Source organism: Zootoca vivipara, chromosome 1 (assembly GCF_965207765.1).
Source record: "Zootoca vivipara chromosome 1, rZooViv2.hap1.1, whole genome shotgun sequence".
In the NCBI taxonomy this organism is placed as follows: domain Eukaryota; kingdom Metazoa; phylum Chordata; class Lepidosauria; order Squamata; family Lacertidae; genus Zootoca; species Zootoca vivipara.
Window position 1 is genome coordinate 114,203,040 of NC_142582.1, and position 24,930 is coordinate 114,227,969.

The following is a 24,930-nucleotide window of genomic DNA, read 5'->3' on the forward strand; positions in this document are numbered from 1 at the left end:
AATGCAACAAATAAACAAATAAAACACGTTGGAAGAAAAATTACAATAAAAACATGCATAAATACAATGTCAACTCCGGTGCTTTAGTGCAAGGACATAAGAGCAGCGGGCTGGATGGCCAACCAGCAGCTTATTATGGGAATCCCCCACTTCCCCTGATGCCATTTGTTGTTGTTGTTGTTTAGTCGTTTAGTCATGTCTGACTCTTCATGACCCCATGGGCCATAAGCACGTGCTTATTTTGGCGGGCGCTAGGGTTGCCAGGTAGTGATGTATGGAAGTGAGAGCTGGAACATAAAGAAGGCTGATCACTGAAGAATTGATGCTTTTGAATTATTGTGCTGGAGTAGACTCTTGAGCAGGGGTCAGAAACCTTTTTCAGGCGTGGGCCGGTCCACTGTCCCTCAGACCATGTGGGGGGCCAGACTATATTTTGGAAAAAAATAAATGAACGAATTCCTATGCCCCACAAATAACTCAGAGATGCATTTTAAATAAAAGGACACATTCTACTCATGTAAATACACCAGGCAGGCCCCACAAATAACCCAGGGATGCATTTTAAATAAAAGGACACATTCTACTCATGTAAAAACACACTGATTCCTGGACTGTCTGTGGGCCGGACTGAGAAGGCGATTGGGCCGCATCCGGCCCACGAGCCTTAGGTTGCCTACCCCTGCTCTTGAGAGTCCCATGGACTGCAAGAAGATCAAATCTATCCATTCTTAAGGAAATCAGCCCTGAGTGCTCACTGGAAGGACAGATCGTGAAGCTGAGGCTCCAATACTTTGGCCACCTCATGAGAAGAGAAGACTCCCTGGAAAAGACCCTGATGTTGGGAAAGATTGAGGGCACTAGGAGAAGGGGACGACAGAGGACGAGATGGCTGGACAGCAGGCCCGGCTCTAGGTATAGTCCCGGTGGTGCGGGGCGCCAGGGGGGCAGTCGTGGCGAAGGCGCGCTGTGCGCGGCAAGGACAGGGGTGCCGGAGCGATATCTGCGCCTCAGCGCCAGGGCGCCCGACCTGCTTGAGACAGCCCTGCTGGACAGTGTTCTTGAAGCTACCAACATGAGTCTGACCAAACTGCGAGAGGCAGTGGAAGACAGGAGTGCCTGGCGTGCTCTGGTCCATGGGGTCACGAAGAGTCGGACAATGGCAACCCTAAATCCAGCCCCGGAGCAGGTTCTGCAATAGAAGGCGGCGCGCTTCCCATTCAGAAAAAGGTGGAGCCCCTCCCTGCCCGGGGGGGGGGGGGCTGCGAATGGCAGTCCCTTTAAAAGGCTGGCCGCGCTCAGCCGCCCGTCTTCATGAATGGAACAATCCCCCCTCCCCCGCCTCCACATTCCTCTCCGGTCGAGCTCATTTCACGCAAACGCGGCGGGGGGGGGGAGGCCCTCTTTATTATTATTTTTGCCTTGGCTGTAAAAATGGGCCCTTCTCCGCGCGTCGCCGTTCACGCGCGCTTGCCCCCGGACACCGCCTAGCCTAGGGCACGGAACGGGGGTCCGCGCTTGGAGCGCGCGGGGGCTTCTCTTCAGGGCTCCTCGAAGCCGCCTCCTCGTGGCTTCTCCCCTCCCTCCTTCGCCCCGCTTCCCTTCCCTTCCCTGCAGCTCTGCAGCTCTGTAGCGATGGTAGAGGCAGCTGAGGGGGAGGGATGCAGCTCGGGAGACAGGGTGACTTCACCGCCGCGGCAGGAGAGCGCCGCTCCCCGCTAACCGACGGAGAGGACCCCGCGCCGCCAATATTGGGAGCAACCACTTCCACCCGGGCCCCACCATGTCCACCAAAGCGGAGCAGTGTAAGTAGCCCACCCCGCGGCGGCAAAGAGACTGGGAGGGACAAAGGAGAGCATTGGCAGGAAGGGGGCTGAAGGTGGTTATGGGGTGTGGGGTGAGGGGAAGAGATGGGAAGGGATGGCGCTGTCCGTGGTTCTGAATGCGGCAGGCCATTTCTCCGCCCTTGCATGCAGAGGGGAAGCCCAGAGCTAGGAAGATCGAAGATCACAGCGGTTTAAAAAGCTTGATTCTGGGGACCTTCTGGTCTCCCCCGGGCCTTCTGCGCCCATCATGTTGGCCACCCTTAAGGATGTTCATCTACAAAACACAGTCTCTTTAAAAGCATCATGGAGTGTTTAAATCCCTATATTTACCAAAAGAGGGAAGATGGATTTCTGTCTCCACACATACAGAGGAAATGTAGGCCTTTGATACGATTCCCTCCCCCCACTTTTAAAAAAAGAGGACCTAGCTTAACGCACTTGATTTGATTCTGTTGCTAGGTTTTGGAAATCTTCCTACCAGATTATTTTCATTTCCTTATTTCACTGTACTGGATGACTTGAAAATAAAAATAAAATCTCAGGGGCCTTCAGTAATAGGCTATCTCTTGCCTTTCTCCCACACCCACTCTTTCTTTTGTTGATATTTTGGACTGGGTGGAGATTGTCCTCCTTTATGGCTTCTTCAAGTTGCCAATGAAGTAATATTTACACACTCTGATAAACAGAGATGTAATTAGAGGAGGAAAAGAGGGATTGGTCAGATCCATATATATACAAGCCCGTTGCTAACAAGACACCCTATCAGGTCACTGTGATGCAGGGTCAGCTGACTATTTCTGTAGATTCATTGACCAACACTGAATGAAAAATTATAATAGAATCATGGCACTGTATACTTGCAGGGGACCTTTGGATACTGCAGGTACTCCAATGTCTTGCAGGCAAAGTACCCATGACCAGTTCTTGCCTATCTTCCTTTGGCTACCTCTCAAGGAAGAAGATTCCAGAACTTCTCTTGGAAGTGCACAGAATTGTTTCTTCATTTATAGTGGTGCACTTAGGAAATTTTAGATTCTGGACTTAATTTTTAGGCCCTTCCCCCCATTAAATGGCAATGTGTAGTACTTCACTTACTTTAAAAAATGTGCTAAGCAAGCTCTGCTGCATTGGGGAATTTCCTGCTCATTCTGCTGAATGGAACGCTGGACTTCTGCTCCCAAAGTCTTGCACTGAGTCTACCACTGATCCTTTAGAATAACCTCCTTAATGTTCAATCATGCTTCAGTTAAATGCCCTTGGTAGTTGGCAGGCAAATACTTCATCCTTAGTGTGTTTAATGAAGGAAGATATGTGCTGATCATCTGTGGTTGAACAATGCAGGATGAAATGATGTCACTGATCAAAGAACTGCAGAGCCATAAATATGGACAGATCATTCCAGTCCACAAGCCAAAAACAGAATGGCCCATATCTGAAGTATCTAGTCTTTTCCTGAATACCATCAAGGAAGGAGATATATAAACCTCTCTGGACAGTATGCACTAGAGCTTGGATAACTGAATCAGTCTGTGGATCAGAGCAACTAACTAACTACGGTAACTAACTAACTAACTAGAATAATGGGTTGTTCTTTCTGCTTGCCTTCCATAGATCAAGGAAACAATGCTGATGTAATTTATTTTCTCCACATATTATTAAAGGAAACAAAGGCGTTCACTTCATTCTCTTACCCAATATCAGTTTCCAGAAACTCCCCCCAGTTCCAGGCCAGGGAAATGAGGGACTAAAGGCTCATTGTTATGCTCACTTACCACAATGGAACTCAATGAGAGTTACTTCTGCATAGACATACATAGAATTGTGCATTTGGAGTCCTATTCCCATTGTTTTCAGGGCCAAAGTAGACATGGAGCAATAACAGTTGAGTGAGCCTTTGAAACTCAAGTAGCAGGCATAGAGTGCTCAATCCAGAAAAAGTATGCTGGTGTGGAGGTTTTTCTTACCCATTTTCCTACCCAACTGTGGTGTCAGTCCAGATAGCCCTCCTCCAAGCCTGCTATTTGCACTGGAAAGAAAGTTTCCACTGGTGCGATTGAGAGTCTTCCTTCCAATGAAAATATAGGGCAAATGTCCCTTGATCCTGATGAGGACTACAGCAGGGAACAAAGAGTTGAACCCTGCTCCCTGTGGTCATGATCCAGATCAACCCCCATGCACCTGCTATTACCTTTAAAAAATGCACAGCTATTAATGCATGTTATATCTACTGCAGGTAGGTTGGTACAGAGACAGCAGAGAAGATCCCACAGAGGACTCTTTCTACTGAGTCTATTGACATAAAAAGGATCTGAACTAACATAATGTGTAGGAGGTAGCTGAGGAAGAGGATTAGGTCAGTTTTTTTTATATAGATACAGATTTAATTATCTGGAAGCATTTCTCATTTAATACATTATCACCATGTGACTTCTTCTCCAAGTTTCAATTCCCTTTGAAATAACTTGCTTTTGTTCCTGAAGAGCGCCATTTTCTCATCATTCTTCCTGTCCAAGTAACACCCCACCACAAATCCTATGGGAACCAAAGTTACGGCCCAGTGCTCTCGCACAAGTTGCAGAATATTCACCATAGTTACTGGCCTGAAGGCCTACAAGTGCATTACTGACCTGAGGGCCTCAACCAACCAAGGACGCTTCAGGATTAGGTCAGAATTTAGTGTTCATGAGCCTGTGAATTGTGTGCAGACCCTTCCATCTACAGACCAAAGAAATACTGCTTCATTTACCTCAGAAAAGCGAGCTGAGAGAAACCCAGTACAGTAATGTTATGAAATAATCTTGGATACAGATACCTAAACTCCTTTTAAGGAAAATAATTTAAATGAAAATAAGCTGTTTTCCCAAGCACCTGGTGATGCTTCCTGATGATCTAGGTGTTAACGCTTCTGAAAACCAGGTCATGACTCATTACGATACATATTAGTTCAGGCATCCCCAAACTGCGGCCCTCCAGATGTTTTGGCCTACAACTCCCATGATCCCTAGCTAACAGGACCAGTGGCCAGGGATGATGGGAATTGTAGTCCAAAACATCTGGAGGGCCGAAGTTTGTGGATGCCTGTTTTAGGTGATTTGCTCTCTATATCGTGGATGTAGCTGTGTTCTGCGTTTGACTTGGCAGTGTCCCTGGGGTCATAGCAACAGGTTGAAGGTGCCATTTGTGTGTGTCTGAACACCAGGAGCAACATCTGGGCCAACCACCATACTTGAAGTCTACCTTCTTTTTCCTTGCTTTTCAGCACAATTATTAGAAAAAAAGATTATAATACAGTATTTTATAGAAACACACAATTATATTAATTTGACATGCAAGCCAAATAAACATACACTTATAAGATTACATCCTTTCTGGGAGATGTTCATGTGCCTTGGCTTTGAAGGTTGACCACCCCAGCGAAAATACTGTGTAAGGAGACTCCAAGATCTGCATTTTGGCATCTGCCAGGAAAAACAGAAATGGCTCTTTTGCTTCCCTGCACACTTTTCATGCAACGGTTGGGGCCATGTGAGGCAGGGGGGTGGGTGGGACCACCCATCCTTTTAAATCCAGGTCTTCCTGAATCATTCACAAAGAGGTATGCAAGGGGAAGTTGGGGCCCTGAACTCTCCTTTTGCTCATGGTTTGCTTCTTTGCAGTCTATCTCCTGAGATGACCCCTTTCCCCCTGCACCTGATCCTGGAAGTGAACTTGGCTGGGAGACACAGGTGCCACGTCCTGCCTCACTTTGTGGGTGCCTGGTATGGGCCTGTGACGTCACGCGCGTGGTGCACATGTGACATCACCTGGCAAGAGGAGGCCCATTGTGGCCTCTGGAAGGCCTGGTGGGGGTCAACGGGGCCCATTGCAGCCTGTGGAAGGCCCAACGGGGCCCATTGGGCCTTTCTGTGGTTGTGGCAGGCCTCATTGGGCCTTCCCACAACTGCTTGGCCTTTCCTGCATCCGCTGCGGGCCTTGTCAGGCCTTCCTGTGGCTGCAATGGGCCATGTTGGGTCTTCCAGAAGTCGCAACGGCCTCCCTGTAGCCATGGAGGTAGCCTATTGGGCCCACCGCTTTATGCTGGATGATGGCAGGCTCACATTTAAAGAGAATTGTGTGCTGCTATCACATCTATAGGGACCCAGGTGGTGCTGTGGTTAAACCACTGAGCCTAGGGCTTGCTGATCAGAAGGTCGGCGGTTCGAATCCCTGTGACGGGGTGAGCTCCCGTTGATTGGTCCCAGCTCCTGCCAACCTAGCAGTTCGAAAGCACATCAAAATGCAAGTAGATAAATAGGAACCGCTATAGCGGGAAGGTAAACAGCGTTTCCATGTGCTGCTCTGGTTTGCCAGAAGTGGCTTTGTCATGCTGGCCACATGACCTGGAAGCTATACGCCGGCTCCCTCGGCCAATAATGCGAGATGAGCGTGCAACCCCAGAGTCGGTCACGACTGGACCTAATGGTCAGGGGTCCCTTTACCTTTACCTTTATCACATCTATATTGGTAAAAAGGAAGGAGGGAAGGCTATCCTGGTAGCATCTATGAAAAGGGGAAGGTGAAAATACACTCATCAAAAGGTTCTGTATTAAAAAAATAGTTTCTTCTTCTGCTGGAAGAAGCAATCCCAACAACTTTATTATATTCTAAGGATGTATTTTATATTTTCAAATTCTCAACTGCCATTCATCCTGATGGATTGCGGTGTTGAACAAAAAAGTACAATGTAATAAAATAATCGCATCACACATGCAATACAATAAAACTGAGGGGGAACAAAATTATAGATCCAGGAGAGGCAATAAAACCAATTTAAAACATTTCTACGCTACAGACTGAGACTGTTCTTCCACAACCATTTTACCTGTGAGTCAAGCCCCATAGAACTCAATGGGGCTTACTTCTGAGCAGACGTGTGGGAATGCTGTGTTAAGCGGGTTTGGAGCCACTTGTATTTAGCATAAAAGCATGGGAACTGTAGTTCTGTGAGTGAGGTGTGAGAGGTCTTGATCAGATATCCCTGTCTCCAAACAGTAGGATTATATAGCAGGGCTGGGGGGAAACTGTGATAGTTAAACTGTTATAAATTTGTAGTCCACATGTATCCTAGATGATTGGGCTATGGAAAGTGTTGGCTTTTAAAAATATGACTTCATTCTCTTGAATGACTGTCATTTACCAATATAGCTCTGAATCACTCACAGACAAATGTCTGGTTGTCACTGCAAAATACCTGTATGTTATTTATCTGTTTATTGAATTTATATCTCACCCTTCTTTCCAAGTTTCCCAGGATAGGAAAACCCCTGTAAATCAAAAAAATGCTACTTTGGGGCCTGAAACTTGATTTGTGACTGTTTCATTCTGACCACAGTTGCATATTAATCCAGTTTCTCTGTCAATATAATCTTCTACCTGAATACATTTGCAGCTTGACCCCAATAAAGGTGAAAAACATAGTGGCTACACTTGATCTTAGCCAAAAGACTGAGAAGCAATAATAAAATCTGTGTTACTGAATGTCAGTATGTCCGCTGAACACATTTTTATGCTGTCAGGCCCATGCAGCTGTTTAAACTTTGTTGATTAGTCATTTTACTGATAATTTTGTATTGTTTTCATGGTGTTTTATGTGGTTGTGGGCCAGATCTAGGCACTCTTGGAGGAAAATGATTTTCTAGAGCCATTTTAATCAGGGTTTAGGTTGGGTTTTGGTACAGAAACTGATTTGATCACCCTAAATAATTACTTCTGTGGGGAGAGAGACTGGGGAAATTTGCTCCTGTTAATTCCCCTCGACCTTTCAGTGACTTTCGATACCATCAGCCATGGATTATCCCTATGGCGTTAGGAATGGGTGGCACTACTTTGTGGTTCCAGTCCTACTTGGATGGTCATCTGCAGAGGGTGTTTCTTGGGGAGTGTTTCTCAGCCCTGTAGAGCCTTCATTGTGGGGTTCTACAGGGTTCAATTCTATCCCCTCCAGGCATAGGCAACCTTTGGCTCCCAGATGTTTTGGAACTACGACTCCCATGATCCCTAGCTCCCATGATCCCTATGCCTGCCCTACACTCTTTAACATCTAAATGAAACAGCTGAGTGGGGTTATCCAGAGGTGTGGAGTACGTTGTCAGCAATATGCTGAAGATGCACAGCTCTACTTCTCCTTTACATCTGCAGGGCAGGCAGTGGATATACTGGACAATTGTCTTACCTCGATAATGGACTGGATGAGAGCCTACAAACAAGCTCAATCCAGTTAGACTGAGAGGCATCTGTAGATGGCTGTGAGGTTACCTGCCTTCCTCTGAAGGAGCAAATACACAGCTTGGGGATATTTCTGAATCCTTCGCTGTCACTTGAGGTTCAGGTGCCCTCAGTGGAGCAGAGTGCCTTCCACCAGCCTGTCCAGCTGCACCCCTAATCTTTACAGGGACAGCCTAACTTGTCCATGCTCTGGTGACCTCTAGGCTAGATTACTGAAACATGTTATATGTAGTGCAGAATAAAGATTATCGATCATCTTATCTTAGTTTCCGGGTTCAATTCAATGTACTGTTTTTGACCTATAAAGCCTTAAATGGCTCAGGACCATAATACCTCAAGGACCACCTCTCTCCATATGAGCCTACTTGGACCCTGAGGTCATCCTCAGTCTGAGCCCTTCTTGTGTTCACTTCACAAGAGGTCCAGAGGGCGGCAGCACAAGGATGGACCTTTCCAGTAGTGGCTTCCTGTTTGTGGGTTGCTCTCCCCAAGGATCAGCTATTGCCTTCATTATACACCTTTAGGCGCCAGGCAAAAATGTTCCTCTTTAACCAGACCTTTGGCAGATTGACATCTTAATGCCCTTTTAAAATGTGTTGTGGAAGGGGGTGAGGGTTATTGGGTTCTCTTTGTTTTTATTATGTATTTTGTGCTTTTTTATATTGTAATTCTGTGTTGTGAACCACCCTGAGATCTATGGATACAGGGCAATATATGAAATAGATAGATAGATATATAAAAAAGTAATATATGATTGCTCTCCACTTTGATATTTTATATGAGCTGGTGCGCTATAACTATATAACTATATATATATATATATATATATATATATATATATATATAATTAAAAATACCAGGTCCCCAGCTATGGCCTGAAGGCACACAACTCTACCACATTGCTGAAGCTAAGCAGCTCTGAGCTTTTGCACCACAAGAACCAGAATTACAGGTGAAACTCGGAAAATTAGAATATCGTCGAAATGTGCATTTATTTCAGTAATGCAACTTATTATTATTTATTTTTCTTCTAATTTTTACAAATGCTTTCTTTTGGAGATTCCACAGTAATAAAACAAATAGTTACAATAATACAAAAATAAACGTCGCTATTACAGTGGTACCTCGCAAGACGAAATTAATTCATTCCACGAGTCGTTTTGTGTTGCGATAATTTCGTCTTGCGAAGTGCGGTTTCCCATAGGAATGCATTGAAATTTAAGTCATGCGTTCCTATGGGGGGGGGAAGCGCAAAAAAAGGTGCTGACTCACCCACCACGGCTGGAAGTTTTTCAGGGGGAAGCAGGAGGAGCGCTAGAGAGAGGCTCCCTCCCTCCTTCCCCAGAAGCCAGACCCTCACGCCCAACCAGATAGACAGCCCGTTTGTGCACAGGCAGGCAGGCTGTCTGGTTGGCCCCTCCCGTTCGCGTGCAGGCGGCTTAAGGTGAGTGAGGGGGGATCCGGCTGCTGCGGAAGCCGGGCGATGGTGGCGGTGGAAGCGTGAGGCGGGCAGGCTCTCGGTCTGACATTCTCCTCCTCGCGACGCCCTGCTTCATCTTGCGAATTTTTCGTCTTGCAAGTCTGCCAAAAAAATCACAAAACGTTTTCGTTTTGTGATTTTTTCGTGCCGCGAGGTGTTCGTCTAGCAAGGTACCACTGTACATTTCATTAATTACATTCCATTTATAATTGACCCGCCTAATGACAAATTATTACAATTACAACAAATAAAGGCTTGACATATCTTGCTTTGCATGTCATGCATCTATCTCATATATTGGTTTCACCTTTTAAGTTGCATTACTGAAATAAATGCACTTTTTGACAATATTCTAATTTTCCGAGCTTCACCTGCATAGAGCCAGGAGGGATCTTGGAGGTCGTCTAGTTGAATGCCCCCTTCTCAGTGCAGGAGCTATGATACAGGGCATAACTACATCATCCCTGGCTGATGGCTATCCAGCCTCTGCTTTGTTGTTGTTGTTTAGTGGTTTAGTCGTGTCCGACTCTTTGTGACCCCATGGACCAGAGCACGCCAGGCACTCCTGTCTTCCACTGTCTCCCACAGTTTGGTCAGACTCATGTTCGTAGCTTTGAGAACACTGTCCAACCATCTTGTCCTCTGTCGTCCCATTCTTCTTGTGCCCTCCATCTTTCCCAACATCAGGGTCTTTTCCAGGGAGTCTTCTCTTCTCCTGAGGTGGCCAAAGTATTGGAGCCTCGGCTTCAGGATCTGTCCTTCCAGTGAGCCTCTGCTTAAATACCTCTAATAAAGGAGAGAGCCCACCTGAGGCAGCCTATTTCACTGTTGAGCAGCTCCTACTATTAGGAAAGGTCTCTTAACAGTTAGCTGAAGTCTTCTCCCCTGGAATTTTCACCCTTGGATTCTATTGCAGCCTTCTGGAGCAATGGAGAAGAAGTTTGATCCATCTACTGCAGGGTTGGGGAACCTGCGACCCTCCAGAGATGGTTGGACTCCAAATCCCATCAGCCACCGCCAGCATGGTGTTCAGCAACGCAAGTGCAAATAGCTCATGACAATATTCACTCAAATATCTGATTAGGCACGCTGAGATTTCTCAGCAGTAAACATCTCAGTGACTCTTACAGAAGAAAACAGAGGCAGATGAACTCTATGAGTCACTGTTTTCTTTGCCACATGCAATCACATGACGTATGGGAAAATCTGGGGAAAGATTTTTTTTCCATCTATTTGTTTCATTTGTAAGTTTTTATGGTAACATTCCTTTACATTTTCTCTTTCTTACGATGATTAATAGGTTGCTGTTTAATTTATTGCCTTAATTGCCATTGGCTGCACAATAAACCTATTAATTGCTTAACTATAGGGCGAAAGTGTGGGAATGTTCAGGGATGTGGATGAGGAGATATTGTTAAATATATCCTATCCCCACTTGCGCTAGCAAGCACCAAACTTTAGCAGAGTAAAAACATTCCCATTTTGCAAAATGCACAGCAGAAAAGCGTTTGCGCAGGCTTGATTTAAGCCTGTAAAATAAAGTGTATTTTCCTGGTATTTCCCCCTTTACCCCTCTTAAAAGAAAAGACACGACACAATGCTCTAAAAAGTATAAAAGATGTTTACTTACAATCTTCCTGAGATACAGCATACTCAAGAGATAGACTGGCTTAGGTAAAAAGTAATATATACATTGTGAAGTTCACTTATAAGAAGTGAGACTCCATCTCATCTCTCTCGAGGATGGAGGCCTTGAGAGAGAGTAACCTCACTAGACATTGAGTCCTTGAAGTGAAGTGGTCCAAGAGTCCATGAGTGAGAGTAAGAGAGGGAAATGGCGATTGGCTTCTGAATTTATCTACCGCCTTTCCCATCTACCGGTAATTAGCATGTGGAGGAACTGGAAACTAGGCTTAGTCACGTGTTCCTCCTCAGTCCTCCAAGTGGACTATCTAGGGATTGTTGTGACTTGACTGCACTTAACCCTTTGCATCCCACAGAAAGTTTATTCATTTAAACCATTTCTACCCTCCCACTGAATACACAACATTCTCAAGGTATCTTACAAACCTCAATAAAAACAAGGGTAGATTTTTATCGCAGTTGGTATCCATGTTGGATTTGAAATTGGGTGTGCGTATAATATATATGTACTTTTTATACATGCCATTGTTTTGTATTGTGAAATTGCTCCGAGTAACTCAACAGTATTTTTGAAATGAAAGCCTACTAATGGCAGATTCCTGTGAAGGGTTGCTTATACAGCCAGCCATGGAACTAAGTTGTACACCGCCCTGAGAACTATGGGTATAGGGAAGTATACAAATTTTAATAAATAATAATAATAATAATAATAATAATAATAATAATAATAATAATAATTTAGACAAAGTGATTTATAAACGAAATGGAGTAATAACAGCAATGATGATTAATGATTAACAAAAAGCAACAAAAGTAGTAAAAGCAGTGAATTAACCACTGTGATTGCTAATACGTACGACCAACTTACCAAGTAGTAAGCGTGACGAAGCCTTGCTACCTTCTCCACAAGAAAACACACATACTACATTTTCATTAATACAAATGACTGGGCAAAACCGTGGTAGAAAACCTTACTCTTTGGTTGCCTGCAGTCAGCCATTCTGTCAGTTATATTTAGCGATGCAGTCAATAGATCGGGCTGTAACTTATTCTTACGGTAGGTGATGCCTCAATATGGCAGTGTCAGAAGCAAGAGCCATATCTTCTGGGGCCTCCAAAAACCTCACCTCTGGTTTCTTGTACCCTTGGTTGATCAGCCCACTGAGTACTGAGATGATACAGTTGTCTTTACACTGCTTCTTGAGGCCTCCCTATGCCATCTCAAGCCAGCCCTTCTTGCAATGTAAAGCACAAACACATTTCCTGGCAAACCCCTTTTTACAGTGTAAAGCACATAGTGTACAACAAATCAGCTGTACTCATACCTTGTGTTACTTGCCTGTTTTGGTTTCATGATTACAGCCGCCTAGTCGATGGCCAGTTTCCTGGGTAGCAGTGCAGGTGAAATAGATAACACATCACTGCTTATTCTGATCTCCTTAGTTCTGTCCCCTGTACTTCCAGTGATTTGGGCAAGCCTTCGAGAGAGAGGAAACTCTGAAGTTGGTGTAAGATCTTGGCTTGCTCCAAGCCTGGTAACCATAGTTTCCCCAGTTTGGGGCAGAATGGGAAACTATGGTTAGCTGCAGACTTCCTGATGCAATCATGGCATGCTGAGGAGAGAAGGGGTGCACGTTTGGGCAAAATGTGGCAAGCCAAACCAATTTTCCATTGTTGGGCATGCAATTTTAAGCATATTTTTGGGATGTAAGCACATATTGGAGACACGTTTGAGGGTTGAAAGGTGTTGTATGATTAATTTTATGAAGACATAATCATGGCATTGGTTTCCTGTCATTTTACTTGACTTTTTACAAATATTATATGGGGGGCGGGAACAGACACCAATAAAATTGTTTAAGTTTGGTGAACATTTGGAATAAAATCTAACTGGCAACTGCCTTCAGCCTGAATATATTAGATTCTGACCACAGTTCAACACGGAGTTAGTCGTGCAGAAGTCCGTTAAATTAAATGGGTTTCAGAGTATCTGAGGGTACAGTTAGTCTTCCTTCTACCAGTACTATGGCCCCAATCCAATTGAATCCTCCTCCCCTCCCAACAACTGCTATTAACTTTTTAAAAAACTGGGAGATCCATGATCATAGATCACAGTTAGCTTAGCTTAGCTGTAACTGTGCTGGATTGTAGCCTGAATGCAGAAAAACTATGAGATTTTTCTATCCACAAGAACAGAACTAAGATACATGTTCTCTTTTTTTTCCCCTTTCCATTTTCTTCAAACACAACAAAAACCAGTTGCTTCCAAGATCCGGTACTTGCAAGAATACCATAACCGTGTTCTTCACAACATTTACCCCGTCCCCTCTGGAACTGACATTGCAAACACTCTGAAATATTTTTCTCAGACATTGCTAAGGTAAGCTTTAAATTATGCTTTCATAGAAAATATATACTGGTTAAATGAAGTGTATGAATAGCTTTATGAAAAATAGAAGGGTGTTCTGCTAGATGTGTCAGAGCTCAATGAAGTATAAAATCTGGAAGCAATAAGTAACTTCAGCAGTGGTTGTCTAGGAGGAAGCTATGTATATGTGCAACAGAACATAGGGAGAATGAGGTGATGGACTGTACCACTATTGGCTACGTATTCCATCTGTTTCTCCACCAAGAAGACTCCTTGCAATTGGAACACTAGCAAATCAGGGGAAAAGGTGATCATCCCCCCTTTACCTGTTATGCTGATTTTCTATTTGCAGGAGGTTGCTAATAATACACCAGAGCATTCAGAACTGTGATTGCCTGCAAACAGTCAGCAGTGATCCAGTCCATTCTACCTGCCGTAACTTCCCCCACCTATTCTGCTGCACTTATGTAGACCAGTCCTCAGTTTGCCCAGCCAAACTGCTTAAAAATCAGTGGCTATATAACCCGTTCTGTACCACAGCATAACAGGAGTGGAAGGCGACTTGGTCAGTAATATCTCCTAACTCGTCACCCTAAGGCAGGATATCCTAACCCCAAAGTAGTTCCCTCTGAGTCGTCTGCCAAATTTTCGTAAAATTTCCAATGGCGATAATATCAAACGCTTGCAATTTCCCCTAATGTGCAGTTGGAACCTATAAATAAAACCCATTGCGTGTCTTTCCCCAGCCTCCTTAGATCGTTTGGCTAATTAGTTTCCCTCAAACCCCAAGGAGAATCCTTGGAGAAGTTTTGCTAAAGTACAAATGCTGATCAATACACAAAAGCAACCCCTTTCTCAGATGATGCTTCTGGCCATGTGGGAAGGAGCAGGGCTGTAATGGCTCCCAGGCCAATAGCTTAATGCCCCAGGGGGTATTTGCTGGAGTGCACTTTGATCTATTGCCTTCAAGTCCCCCATGAGCTAGAAATGGGCTTAAAACATTTAGAGGTTGAACTGGTGACTTGAAACCTACACTCAGTTTTGGGTGGAAATGTGTCCTACTTTGTCCAAAACGAATCAGCAACCCAAATCCTAGATCTGAACCTTTCGGAAGCTAGGAGGCATTCGAAGTGAAAAGGCTACACTCCAGGCCTAGAGTGTGAAAGCAAGCTGTTAAGTCAGGTGCAAGGAAACTGTGACTCTCTAGACATTGTTGCGTTGCAACTTCCATCAGCCCCAGCCAGCACAATCAAGAAGAAAGCAGGAAGATCCTATTGGATCAGGCCAGTGGCCCATCTAGTCCACCATTCTGTTCCCAACCAGATGGTCAAGGGTGATTGGCGTTGTTGTCCAACAACTTCTGGGTTGTCATAGGTTCTACACCAATGCATTGATTATTGATTATGAATTAATATTGTGCCAGAATCCCAAAGATGGACATTCATTTAAATGGAGTTACCTGTGAGACTCAATAGCAATGAGTCTTGCATGGGAGAAATGCCCTGTGGGTTGCATTTGCACCTTAAACCTGGATATATATATATATTTAATGAACTTTGCCCCTTTTTAAAATTCTTGGCAATTTAAACTCTTAGGGTACAATTGTAAGCTCAGAAGTAAGTCCTACGGAATACAATGGGGCTGACTCCTGGGTAAGCGTGTTTAGGATTGCAGGCTTGCCTTAGTCCAGGGATGGGGAACTTGTGGCCCTCCAGATGTTTTGGACTCCAGCTCCCACCAGTGCCAGCCAGCATGGCCAGGAGTCAGGGATGATGGGAATTGGACCGCAGCAATATCTGGAAGAGCCACCCGTTTCCCATCTGTGACCTAGACCCACACTGACACCATCACAGGGCAGGCCACACTAAGAGAGCTCTCAGTCCAGGAAACTAAATGCTCTTTGTGAGCTGGAAACTGCATAATCTAGTAGCAAGTGGAGGAACATGGCTTGTTGATAGATGTTCCTGAATGGTTTGCTGGTCTTATTCTCGATAGTCATATTCTCACCTGATTCAGTTGCTAGTGCCTGCACACCTCTAGCGTGGAATCATTAGAAGTGTGCAGAACACTTCTGTTCTTTACTCAGAAGTGAGTCCCACTAAGTTCCATGTAACTTATTTCCGAGTAAGAGTTATTTCGATTACTAAAAGGAAAAAAAGGAAAAAAGAAAAACCTAGGTTCTCTTTCTAGCTAATAACAATTATTACATATATAAACTGGCACATTGAAGGATGATGTTGTTCAGATGGAGTCTTCCCAGCTAGGTCACAAAGATGGATTTAATGGAAATTTGCAACATGCTAACATCTTTGGGGGCACAACAGACATTGGTTTCAAGACGAGGTTGACTTCCTTTGCATTTGGATTTAGTTGGCTTTCTTTTAGTCACATGGGGGATGAACATGACCCTTGAACTTGCAGACATCTTTAGGGTGCACCAAATTTGGGGAGGGAAATTGGGCAGTGCTGGTTTTAGACGGGTGGGTGGGAAAATGTAAAGAAAATGCTTTTTTTTTTTACAAATAAAACATCACATTAAAAATAAATCACCATGCACAGTGCATAACACATTGATTCATTGAGCTCCTCCTTAAGTTGACCTTCAGGCCAAAGCATTTCTCTGCATTAAGCATGAATTTAATTTTCATGCATTGCTCATTTCCAGCTTGTTTCTCCCCTAACTTGACTGCAAATATAACAAATGCCCCAGAGGGAAAAGAGAATTATTATCTTCTTATCAAGAGAAAATCGTGTTTCTTTATCTATAAAATAGCAGCTGCTCAAGATACAGGACAGGGTCCCTTTTCAGAGTTTCTGCAGGTGCAAAAGCTGTTCCAGATTTTTTTAAAAAATGCATTCCCATGTCCTGCGTCAGAGGCTATTGCTGAAGATTACTTCAACTTCAGAAATAGACTTGCAGGGGGTGTGGGGCTGTGATAAAAAAAGGGTGTAAGGTGCTGTTGCAGAGCTCCTCATGTTGAGTAATCTTTAGGGTACAAAGGTGGGGCAGTATAGGATGAAGCAGGGCTGGGGACTCCATGCCCCTCCTAATGTTGTTGAACAGCTTCCATCATCCCTGACCATGCAGGCTGGGGCTGGTGGCAGTTGGGGTCCAACAACACCACAATTTCCCCCATCCCTGGGATAGAATGGCAAGTGCAAATTGTCACGTAGACAAGAGTGAGTGAATATTCCTACTGAATATCTGGGTTTTTGCACAACCGTAAAAGAAGCCCTGTCCTCTTTTATATTTGGGAGTTTTAGTGAAGGTTGCCAGCGCTCTTGAAGATGGGAGATGGTGGTGGGTACAGATTGAAAGTTGGACTCTACACTGTCTTCCCTCGAGGCTGTACTCGCTTTTAAGTTCCTCTTTATGGGAGTTAGATCATCATTGACAGTGTCCTTGCGTAACAAGGGGAGCCAACTTGGACCCCAGGTTATGGGTGCCCAGCGCGCATGATGTCCTGACATCACGCTGTGACGTGACATCATGACATGCGCCCCCCCCCGTCCTTGGCACCAGAAGTCAGGTTCTGAGATCTCAGAAAGCATCTCCAAGGACTCGGACGTGACTTCCAGTGCTTTACGAGGCACTGGACGTTGCATCGGGGGCCCTGTGGCATGGGTGCTCAGCACCCACAACAAAAATGTTTGTGGGTGCTTGGGCACCCAGAGCCCCCTATATATGGCACCCCTGTAGCATAACTAGTCTGTATGGAGTTGTGTCACCTAACACACTACAAGTTCCAGCATGCAATGTTGCGCTATTTGGGTTAGGAAAAGCCCCCAAGGTGCACCATGGTTTATGGTCTTTCCATTGATTTGGACAACTCCATGGTGAGTAGAAGGCAACAGTTTCTAACATGGGGGTGCCATGCTGGCAACTAGGGATTTCTGCCTGCTATACAGCTATTAAAGACCCTGCACAGATGCACCTGAAGAACCAATTCAGTGCTTCTTCTGATGCATCCAACTATGTCCACACAACCTTGACCTTGCTGCCACCCCAGCACTGTCCAGGTAAACTGTAGTGATGCTGGTCTTAGCAGGACAGCTCTGCCTCACCACACCAGCCACAAGTGGCTATTAGATACCTTTCCCTGCCCTGCAGACTCTACAATTTGCCTCAATCCTCTGCATGCAACAAAACTGGCAAAAAGATATATGATAATTTGACCTGCTAAGAAAGCACATTGCCGTGCAAATCCTTGGCCTTTAAACATTTAAAAGTTCCCTTGTTCTGGTCAGAAAGCACATGCGTTAGCAATGGAGAATTGCATGCTGGGATGTGTAGTCTCAGTCTAGAATGATTCAGCTCCATTTTGAAGGAGGACAACCTTGAATGCCTTATACCTTCAGAGAGCCAGAACTGATTGAGATTTATGCTTTGCAGCCAAATAAAGAAAAATGAGCAATTGGACTGCACCGGAACAGAATGAAATTGAATAGCTAAGGCAATGGAACAGCACAGCATAGGAGAATAAATTAACACCCCCCCCCAAAAAAACCCCACCATCAGACAGTGTAGACAGTAATGACCATGGTCCAATGACATAAGTCTGCTTCCTTTGCTTCTGTTTATTAGTGTGGACATGATTATGATAGTGGTCTTTAGGCGATTTTATTGGTTTGCGTTTGAAAAATACCCTCACGGTAACTGGGCGTTGGGATACCAAAAGGAATGAGGAAAGTATATAAGGCACAATAAACAAGGCATTTTTAAAAGCCGAATGTAATGGGTACCTGCTGCTGTGTGGCCTCTGTGTGTATCACTGAGACTTGTAGAGTTGAGCAGACGGTACAGATTACTTGTTGGAAGACGGCAGCTGGCATACTTGTCCAACCCAGAACGCTCGTACAATCTCCAAACAGGTCGACAGTTCCTGTGTCACCACAATGTCCTGCACATGTTTAAATCACTTCCCCAGTGCCAGTACTCTCACTGGATGACTTTAGGGCACCTTCCTGCTAGTTGCACATCCGCTTATTCATGTGCAAGACAATTCATGAGGTCAACAGTATATAATGAGGCCGGTGATTTCCTAAATCTCTAAATTTGGCTCAACATCCATCCTATAAATGATGAATAGTCAATGGGATGCTAACTTCTGTCTTTTGTAGGTGATCAACTGTAGAAATCTGTAGGAAGAGTAAGGTCAAGGATATACCAGGGTGACTCTCTAGATCAGGCATCCCCAAACTGTGGCCCTCCAGATGTTTTGGCCTACAACTCCCATGATCCCTAGCTAAGAGGACCAGTGGTCAGGGATGATGGGAATTGTAGTCCAAAACATCTGGGAGGCCGAAGTTTCGGGATGCCTGCTCTAGATGTTGTTGGACTGCAGCTCACATCAGCCCCAGCTAGCAGGGCCAGTGGTCAGGGATGATGGGAGCTGGGAGTCCAGCAATATCTGAGGGCCACAAGTTGCCAGCCTCTTGAGTAGGCATTTCAAACAGTGCCTCTTCCATGCCAAACACACAGGGGGGGAAATGGGTATCTGGTTTGATGCATTGTAAACAAGATATATTTTTATAAGTTAGCTAATATATAGTTGTGGTGTGATAAATTAGTAAAAAGAAGTGAAGAGCATGCACGAGACAAAATTAAGCACCTTTAAGCTCCTCTGATTTCAGTGGGAGGGAGCCAGGCACATTTTGAAGGCCTATGTGCAACTTACCTGGGAGTAAGCCCCATTGACTACACTTGCTTCTGAGTAAATTTGCATAGGGCTGTGTTGCCCCTCTTCTGTTGATTTCAGTGAGTTGCAAAGGTGCTTAGCTTTGCCTGGATTAGTGCCCTTTAATCTTGTTGCAATAGCAGCCTTTTTTTAAAAATAGCCATTTCAGAAAAGTCGAATAATATGGTTGCAATGATATTGAGAAGGCATAGCAATCTAATTTTTAGCCTTCGTTTTGATTCCCACTAAGCCTTTTAATCATTCTAAATTATTTCTCCTTTAGTGTGTAGTTTGTTCAATAAATAACGTAAGTAGCCTTAGCAATGTATGATAAGACCCTGTCTGATATGCAGCTATACAACGGGTGATGCTTGCTTAGCCCTTAGATTTCAAAAGTAACCATGTTAACAAGAGAGTGTTTGTATTCAGAAAATAAGATGTTTCCTTCCCCTAAATTAAAAAACACACACAAACTACCATTCTCATAAGCTCACAAACATGCTGCAGCCCATCGACAATATATTATTTTAAAGCTTTTCCAAACGTAGTTTAGCTAACATTTTTAGAAATATTATATTATTTCTAAATCCATGTGCCTGTTGAAATCTCATTATCTCAGATGATACTGACGGAATGTCATGAAACAGTATCATGTAATACATACAGACATTATTTTGATGCAATAAACATGTGATTTTTAAGGCTCTCTTAACAAACACACATGTTTATTCTTTGCTAAAACATGTTTCTAGAAGTGCCACACCTATTTTTTGCAAGTATTTCCTCCTTGGTTTCCAACAACGATGTTCAAAATGTTTCCCCAATATTATCCTTTTCTTATATAAAATAATAATAATAATAATAATAATAATAATAATAATAATAATACACACATATATTTCAGACAATCTGATGCTGCTGCCGTTGCATTGTTTTTCTCCTTCCATAGCAAATTGCATCTATCTACCGGTAATTTCACAGAACTGTGAAACATGGGTGTGCCACTGAAACATGCATTTTTATATTTTTGCTCCTTATGAACCAGATAACACATGAGATGCAATGGAAAAATTTCCCCACAAGTAGCAATTTCTGAATTGTATTTTTTTTCCCAAGCATGGAAGTGAACTGTTGCTAGATTTTGCAAGATGCACTAGTTTATTGGTAGAGATTGCATCTCATGTGGGATGTATCTGGAGTTTTATTATTTGTTTTATAGTGTCATTTCAATGTAATGTGCTGTTCTTTGTGTCTTTGTTGTCTCTTTTTTTTCTTTGTCCCCCCAACAGCATTTTGTCCCGCACAGGGAAGAAGGAGAACCAAGATGCCTCCAATTTGACAGTGCCCATGACCATGTGTCTTTTTCCTGTGCCATTCCCACTCACCCCATCTCTAAGACCACAGGTCAGTTCCATCAACCCTACTGTTACTCGCTCCCTCCTTTACAGCGTCCTGCGAGATGCTCCCACTGAACGCGGCCAGCAAAGTCGGGATGCTCAGTTATCAGACTACCCTTCATTGGACTATCAAGGACTATACATGACATTGGTGACTCTGCTGGATCTAGTCCCTTTGCTACAACATGGTCAACACGGTAAGTGGACCTTTTGAATCATTACAGACAGCTTGGGGGCATGGCATCACCACTAGGCTTCTATGAATGAGGAAAAAAACAGCTTTCAAAAATAGGCTTGAATTGGCATGGATCCAAATTTTGTATCTTGTACTGTAGATACACCATTATTTACACTGGACTTACACCCGTAAGAAAACCTTAAATCGGCAGATATCTAGATGCTTTATATTTTGCAATTTTGAAGGATCCAAGGACAGTTATAATGTATTGCTGTGTGTGTGTGTGTGTGTGTGTGTGTGTGTGTGAGAGAGAGAGAGAGAGAGAGAGAGAGAGAGAGAGAGAGAGAGAATGAAAATGTATAGGCTCTACTCTTCTCTGCAAGTGCTTTAGGAATGCTGTGTTTATTTATTAACATTATTTATTAAATTCATGTACAGTCATACCTACCTTGGTTGACGAACGCCTTGCGACTCGAACGTTTTGGCTTCTGAATGCCGCACACCCGGAAGTGAGTGATCCGGTTTGGAACCTGAACGTCCGACACGGCTTCCGGTTGGCTGCAGGATCTTCCTGCAACCAATTGGAAGCCACGCCTTGGTTTCTGAACGTTTTGGAAGTTGAACGGACTTCCGGAAAGGATTCCGTTTGACTTCCGAGGTACGACTGTACCACCCTTCAAGAGCAGTCCACAAGTGTTGTGGGATCCAGACGTGTTATGGGGGTCAGTCTTGCCTTAACCTACTCCCACTCACCCAAAATCTCACACAGGACACTGCCTTATCCTGAGTTCAAATCATTGATCCATCTAGCTCAGTATTGCTTTCACTAACTGGCAGCAGCTTTCCTGGATTTCAGGCAGGAGTCCTAACCGGAGGCAACAGAGATCGAACCTGGGACTTTCTGCATCCAAAGCAGATGGGTTTTCTTCCCAATGAGCTATGGCCCTTCCCCAAGCTTTCCTCATCCATTCCGCCAGCCATTTTAGGCTGGCTGATTCGTTCATTCTCTCTCTCACAAATATACACAACAGCCCAGTGGCTTCTCTATGCTTGATGGCTCGCTGCTGTGAACAAACAAATTGGCCCAGCTGTGCAGCATTGTGTCTGCACTGGCATAAGTGTTTTCCTTGTGGTGTTGGATTTACAAAGGCTTCCTCAGCCATCTAAGCCATCGCTTGACACTGCAGCTATCAGGGAATCAACACGCAAAGCAGCCCCCTTTTTATAGACGTTCTTGCCCCCCTTCCATTGCAAATTCTGCCATGCTTAACTTTCAACCAGAAGGTGCTGTTTGCCCTTATTTCCTGTATATATCCAGTGTCAAGCCTCCCACAGCTTTAACATCTTCTGATCTAGGGTAGCTGTGGGACAGGAGAAGGTCCAAAGCTTGGAGGGACCAGTCTAGGTACTGGAAACTTGTGTTCTGAGCGTAAGCACTCAGCTTCCCCTAAAATGCCTTAGCTGCACTCCCTCACCCTTAGTGGCAGAGAACATGCTTTGCAAGCTCAAGGTCCCAGGTTCAATCCTCAAGATCTCCAGGTAGCAGCTCCTGGGAAAGACCCCTCACCTGAGGCATTGGAGATAAACCACCTGGCAGGGTAGACAATACTGTGGACCAATGGCCTTGGCTCAGTTTGGCACAGCTCCTTGTGTTCAGAGACAGGCTGCACCCACAGCATACATATAAATCACTATTATATCACTTTAACCAGTTGTAGCTTCTCCCAAAGAATCCTGGGTACTGTAGTTTCTTAAAGGTGCTGAGTGGCCAGGAGCTACAGTCCTCGCAGTGGTTTAGCAATCAAGCTCTCTTTTCAGGGAATTGTAGCACTGTGAGGAGAAAGTAATTCTCAGCTGCCTTGGCAAAATTTACCCAGGATTCTTTGGGAGAAGCCATGGCTGTTTAAGGGGATGTAAAAGTGCTTTAAATTCATGATGCGTATGTGTTCCCTTTTTCTTGACTAGTTTCAGCACTCTCCTTGGGAGAAGCCATCTGCTATAGAGACAGGAGGCTTAAGAAAGGCATTTGCTTGAGGAAATAGGTATCTGTCAGAAAGCTCCTCTGGAAGTTTAGTCGAAAGCTCATTTCTCAAACTTGAAGCCATTGGTTTGGGTTCCACTTTCCATGTGACAGCCCTTTAGATATTAGATAATTAGAAGATGGCTGTCTCCTCTCAGTCTCCTCTTTATCAGGCTAAACATAACCAGCTCCTTTAAGCACTCCTCATAAGGCTTGGTTTCCAAACTCTGGATAATTTTGGTTACCCTCCTCTGCACTCATTCCAGTTTGTCGATATCCTTTTTAAATTGTGGTGCCCAGAATTGGACACTGTAGTCCAGGTGTGGTCTAACCAAGGCAGAATAGAGCAGTACTATTACTTCTCTTGATCTGGACCAGGCATCCCCAAACTTCGGCCCTCCAGATGTTTTGGCCTACAACTCCCATGATCCTTAGCTGACAGGACCAGTGGTCGGGGAAGATGGGAATTGTAGTCCAAAACATCTGGAGGGCCGAAGTTTGGGGATGCCTGATCTGGACACTATATTTCTATTGATGTATTTTTGCTGCTGCATCACATTGTTGACTCATATTAAGCTTGTGGTCTACTAAGAGCCCTATATCGCTTTCACATGTATTACTGTCAAGCCAGAGTTTCCCCAACATATATTTGTACATCTGGTTCTTCCTGCCTAAGCAGAGATCCTTACATTTGTCCCTACTGAAATTCATTTTGTTGGTTTTAGCCCAGTTCGCCAATCTTTTAAGGTAATCTTAAATCCTGATTCTTTCCTCAGCCACCTTTGCTACTCCATGTTGGTGTAATCTGCAAATTTGATAAGCATCCCCTTAATAGGTTCATCCAAGTTGTTTACAGTAAAGTTGAACAACAATGGGCCCTGGAGCACCCCACTTTTGACTGTCATTGCGTGAAGTCTGGAAAGCAATTGAACCACCATGTTTAGAGATACTACCTTTGACAAGCAACCATGTGGGGCGGGGAATGATATTGTAGCCAAGAGAATGCTGTAATTATAGTAATACATACAGTGTGTTAAATATAGTGACGTATCTTTTAATAGCTTTTTGCTTTGCGACAGATCACTCTGTGATGGAAAGCATTGGTCAAAAGTGTTTCTGCTGTAGTGTAGATTTTGTATTCCTTGATTATGCATACTGAAGTTGCAGTCCTGTGCTTCTCTATTTAGGACACTGGTAATACAAAAACCATTGGAGTAAATCAGCAAAACTGTTACGTTCAATTGTTACAGTCCCTTTGGGATGCTCTCATTCAGAAATTCTGGCAGAAGGAGCGGTATTTTGATTTTGCCTTAAAGTTCGGGAGCGATCCAGCTAACAGGAGATCATTTCAAGTCCTAGTTTGGTTTCAATTGCATTAAGTGTCCAGTTGAAATCAATGTAACTTGGAAGTGCTTTTAACTTTGAATATTTTATGCACCCTGGAGTGCTATAGCTCAGTGGTAGATCATCTGCCTTGCATACAGAAGACCCCAAGTTCAATCCCAGGCACCTCCAGGTAAGGCTGGGCAGACCCCTATCTGAAACCTCACAGAGTTGCTGCCAGTCAGGGTCAACACTATTGAACTAGACAGACCAATGGCCTGACTCACAGGGAGCTTCCTGTTTTCCTAAAATCCAAACAAACAGTCATCACTGGTGCCTAATGAATTGGGCTTGGTATTTGGCTTTTTGCTGAAGAGGCAAGGAAGCTGGTTCTTTGCTTTTTCTAAATGTGTTGGACCAGGCCGTGCCTTCCTCCTCTCGCTCACTTCCATCCTTCCTTCGTTCTCCTTTCTCCCTCATCCATACTGCATTTTCAGTGCAGTTTGGCTTTTGGTGGCCTCAAGCTGATGGTCTAGCAGCAGAGGCAGACCTCCATTCATCTCCTGCTCCTTGTAGTCCCTCCTCACTCTACCGGATCCCATCAGCAACTGCTAGGTACTACCCAAGGGCTGGACAAATGGCACTACCCAAAGTAGGCTTATGAGCACTAAGGGTGGTTCAGCCCCAGGCAGAACAGCTGTTGGGTCAAGCATTCTTTTGACAGGACTAGACAGTTTCCTCTAATTTCTGTTGTA

The 24,930-nt window shown here is 44.3% G+C and overlaps 1 protein-coding gene and 1 pseudogene across 6 annotated transcripts in view; one reads left to right on the forward strand and one right to left on the reverse strand.

Annotated features, from left to right (window-relative positions):
* Positions 1–24,930, forward strand: part of UNC79 (unc-79 subunit of NALCN channel complex) — a 155,601-nt gene that overhangs the window by 12,510 nt on the left and 118,161 nt on the right. For 4 of the 6 annotated variants that reach the window (XM_035106932.3, XM_088672873.1, XM_035106951.3 and 1 more), the window contains exons 1-3: positions 1,518–1,802; positions 13,471–13,591; positions 20,547–20,851. In XM_035106932.3, coding sequence (XP_034962823.2) covers positions 1,781–1,802; positions 13,471–13,591; positions 20,547–20,851 — 448 coding nt within the window. In that variant the 5' untranslated portion in view covers positions 1,518–1,780. Of the gene's footprint in view, positions 1–1,517; positions 1,803–13,470; positions 13,592–20,546; positions 20,852–24,930 lie in introns of those variants that run through there. The other 2 variants (XM_035106968.3, XM_035106977.3) reach the window with 2 other exon arrangements.
* On the reverse strand, positions 4,182–4,454 carry LOC118080938 (NADH dehydrogenase [ubiquinone] 1 beta subcomplex subunit 1 pseudogene; annotated as a pseudogene).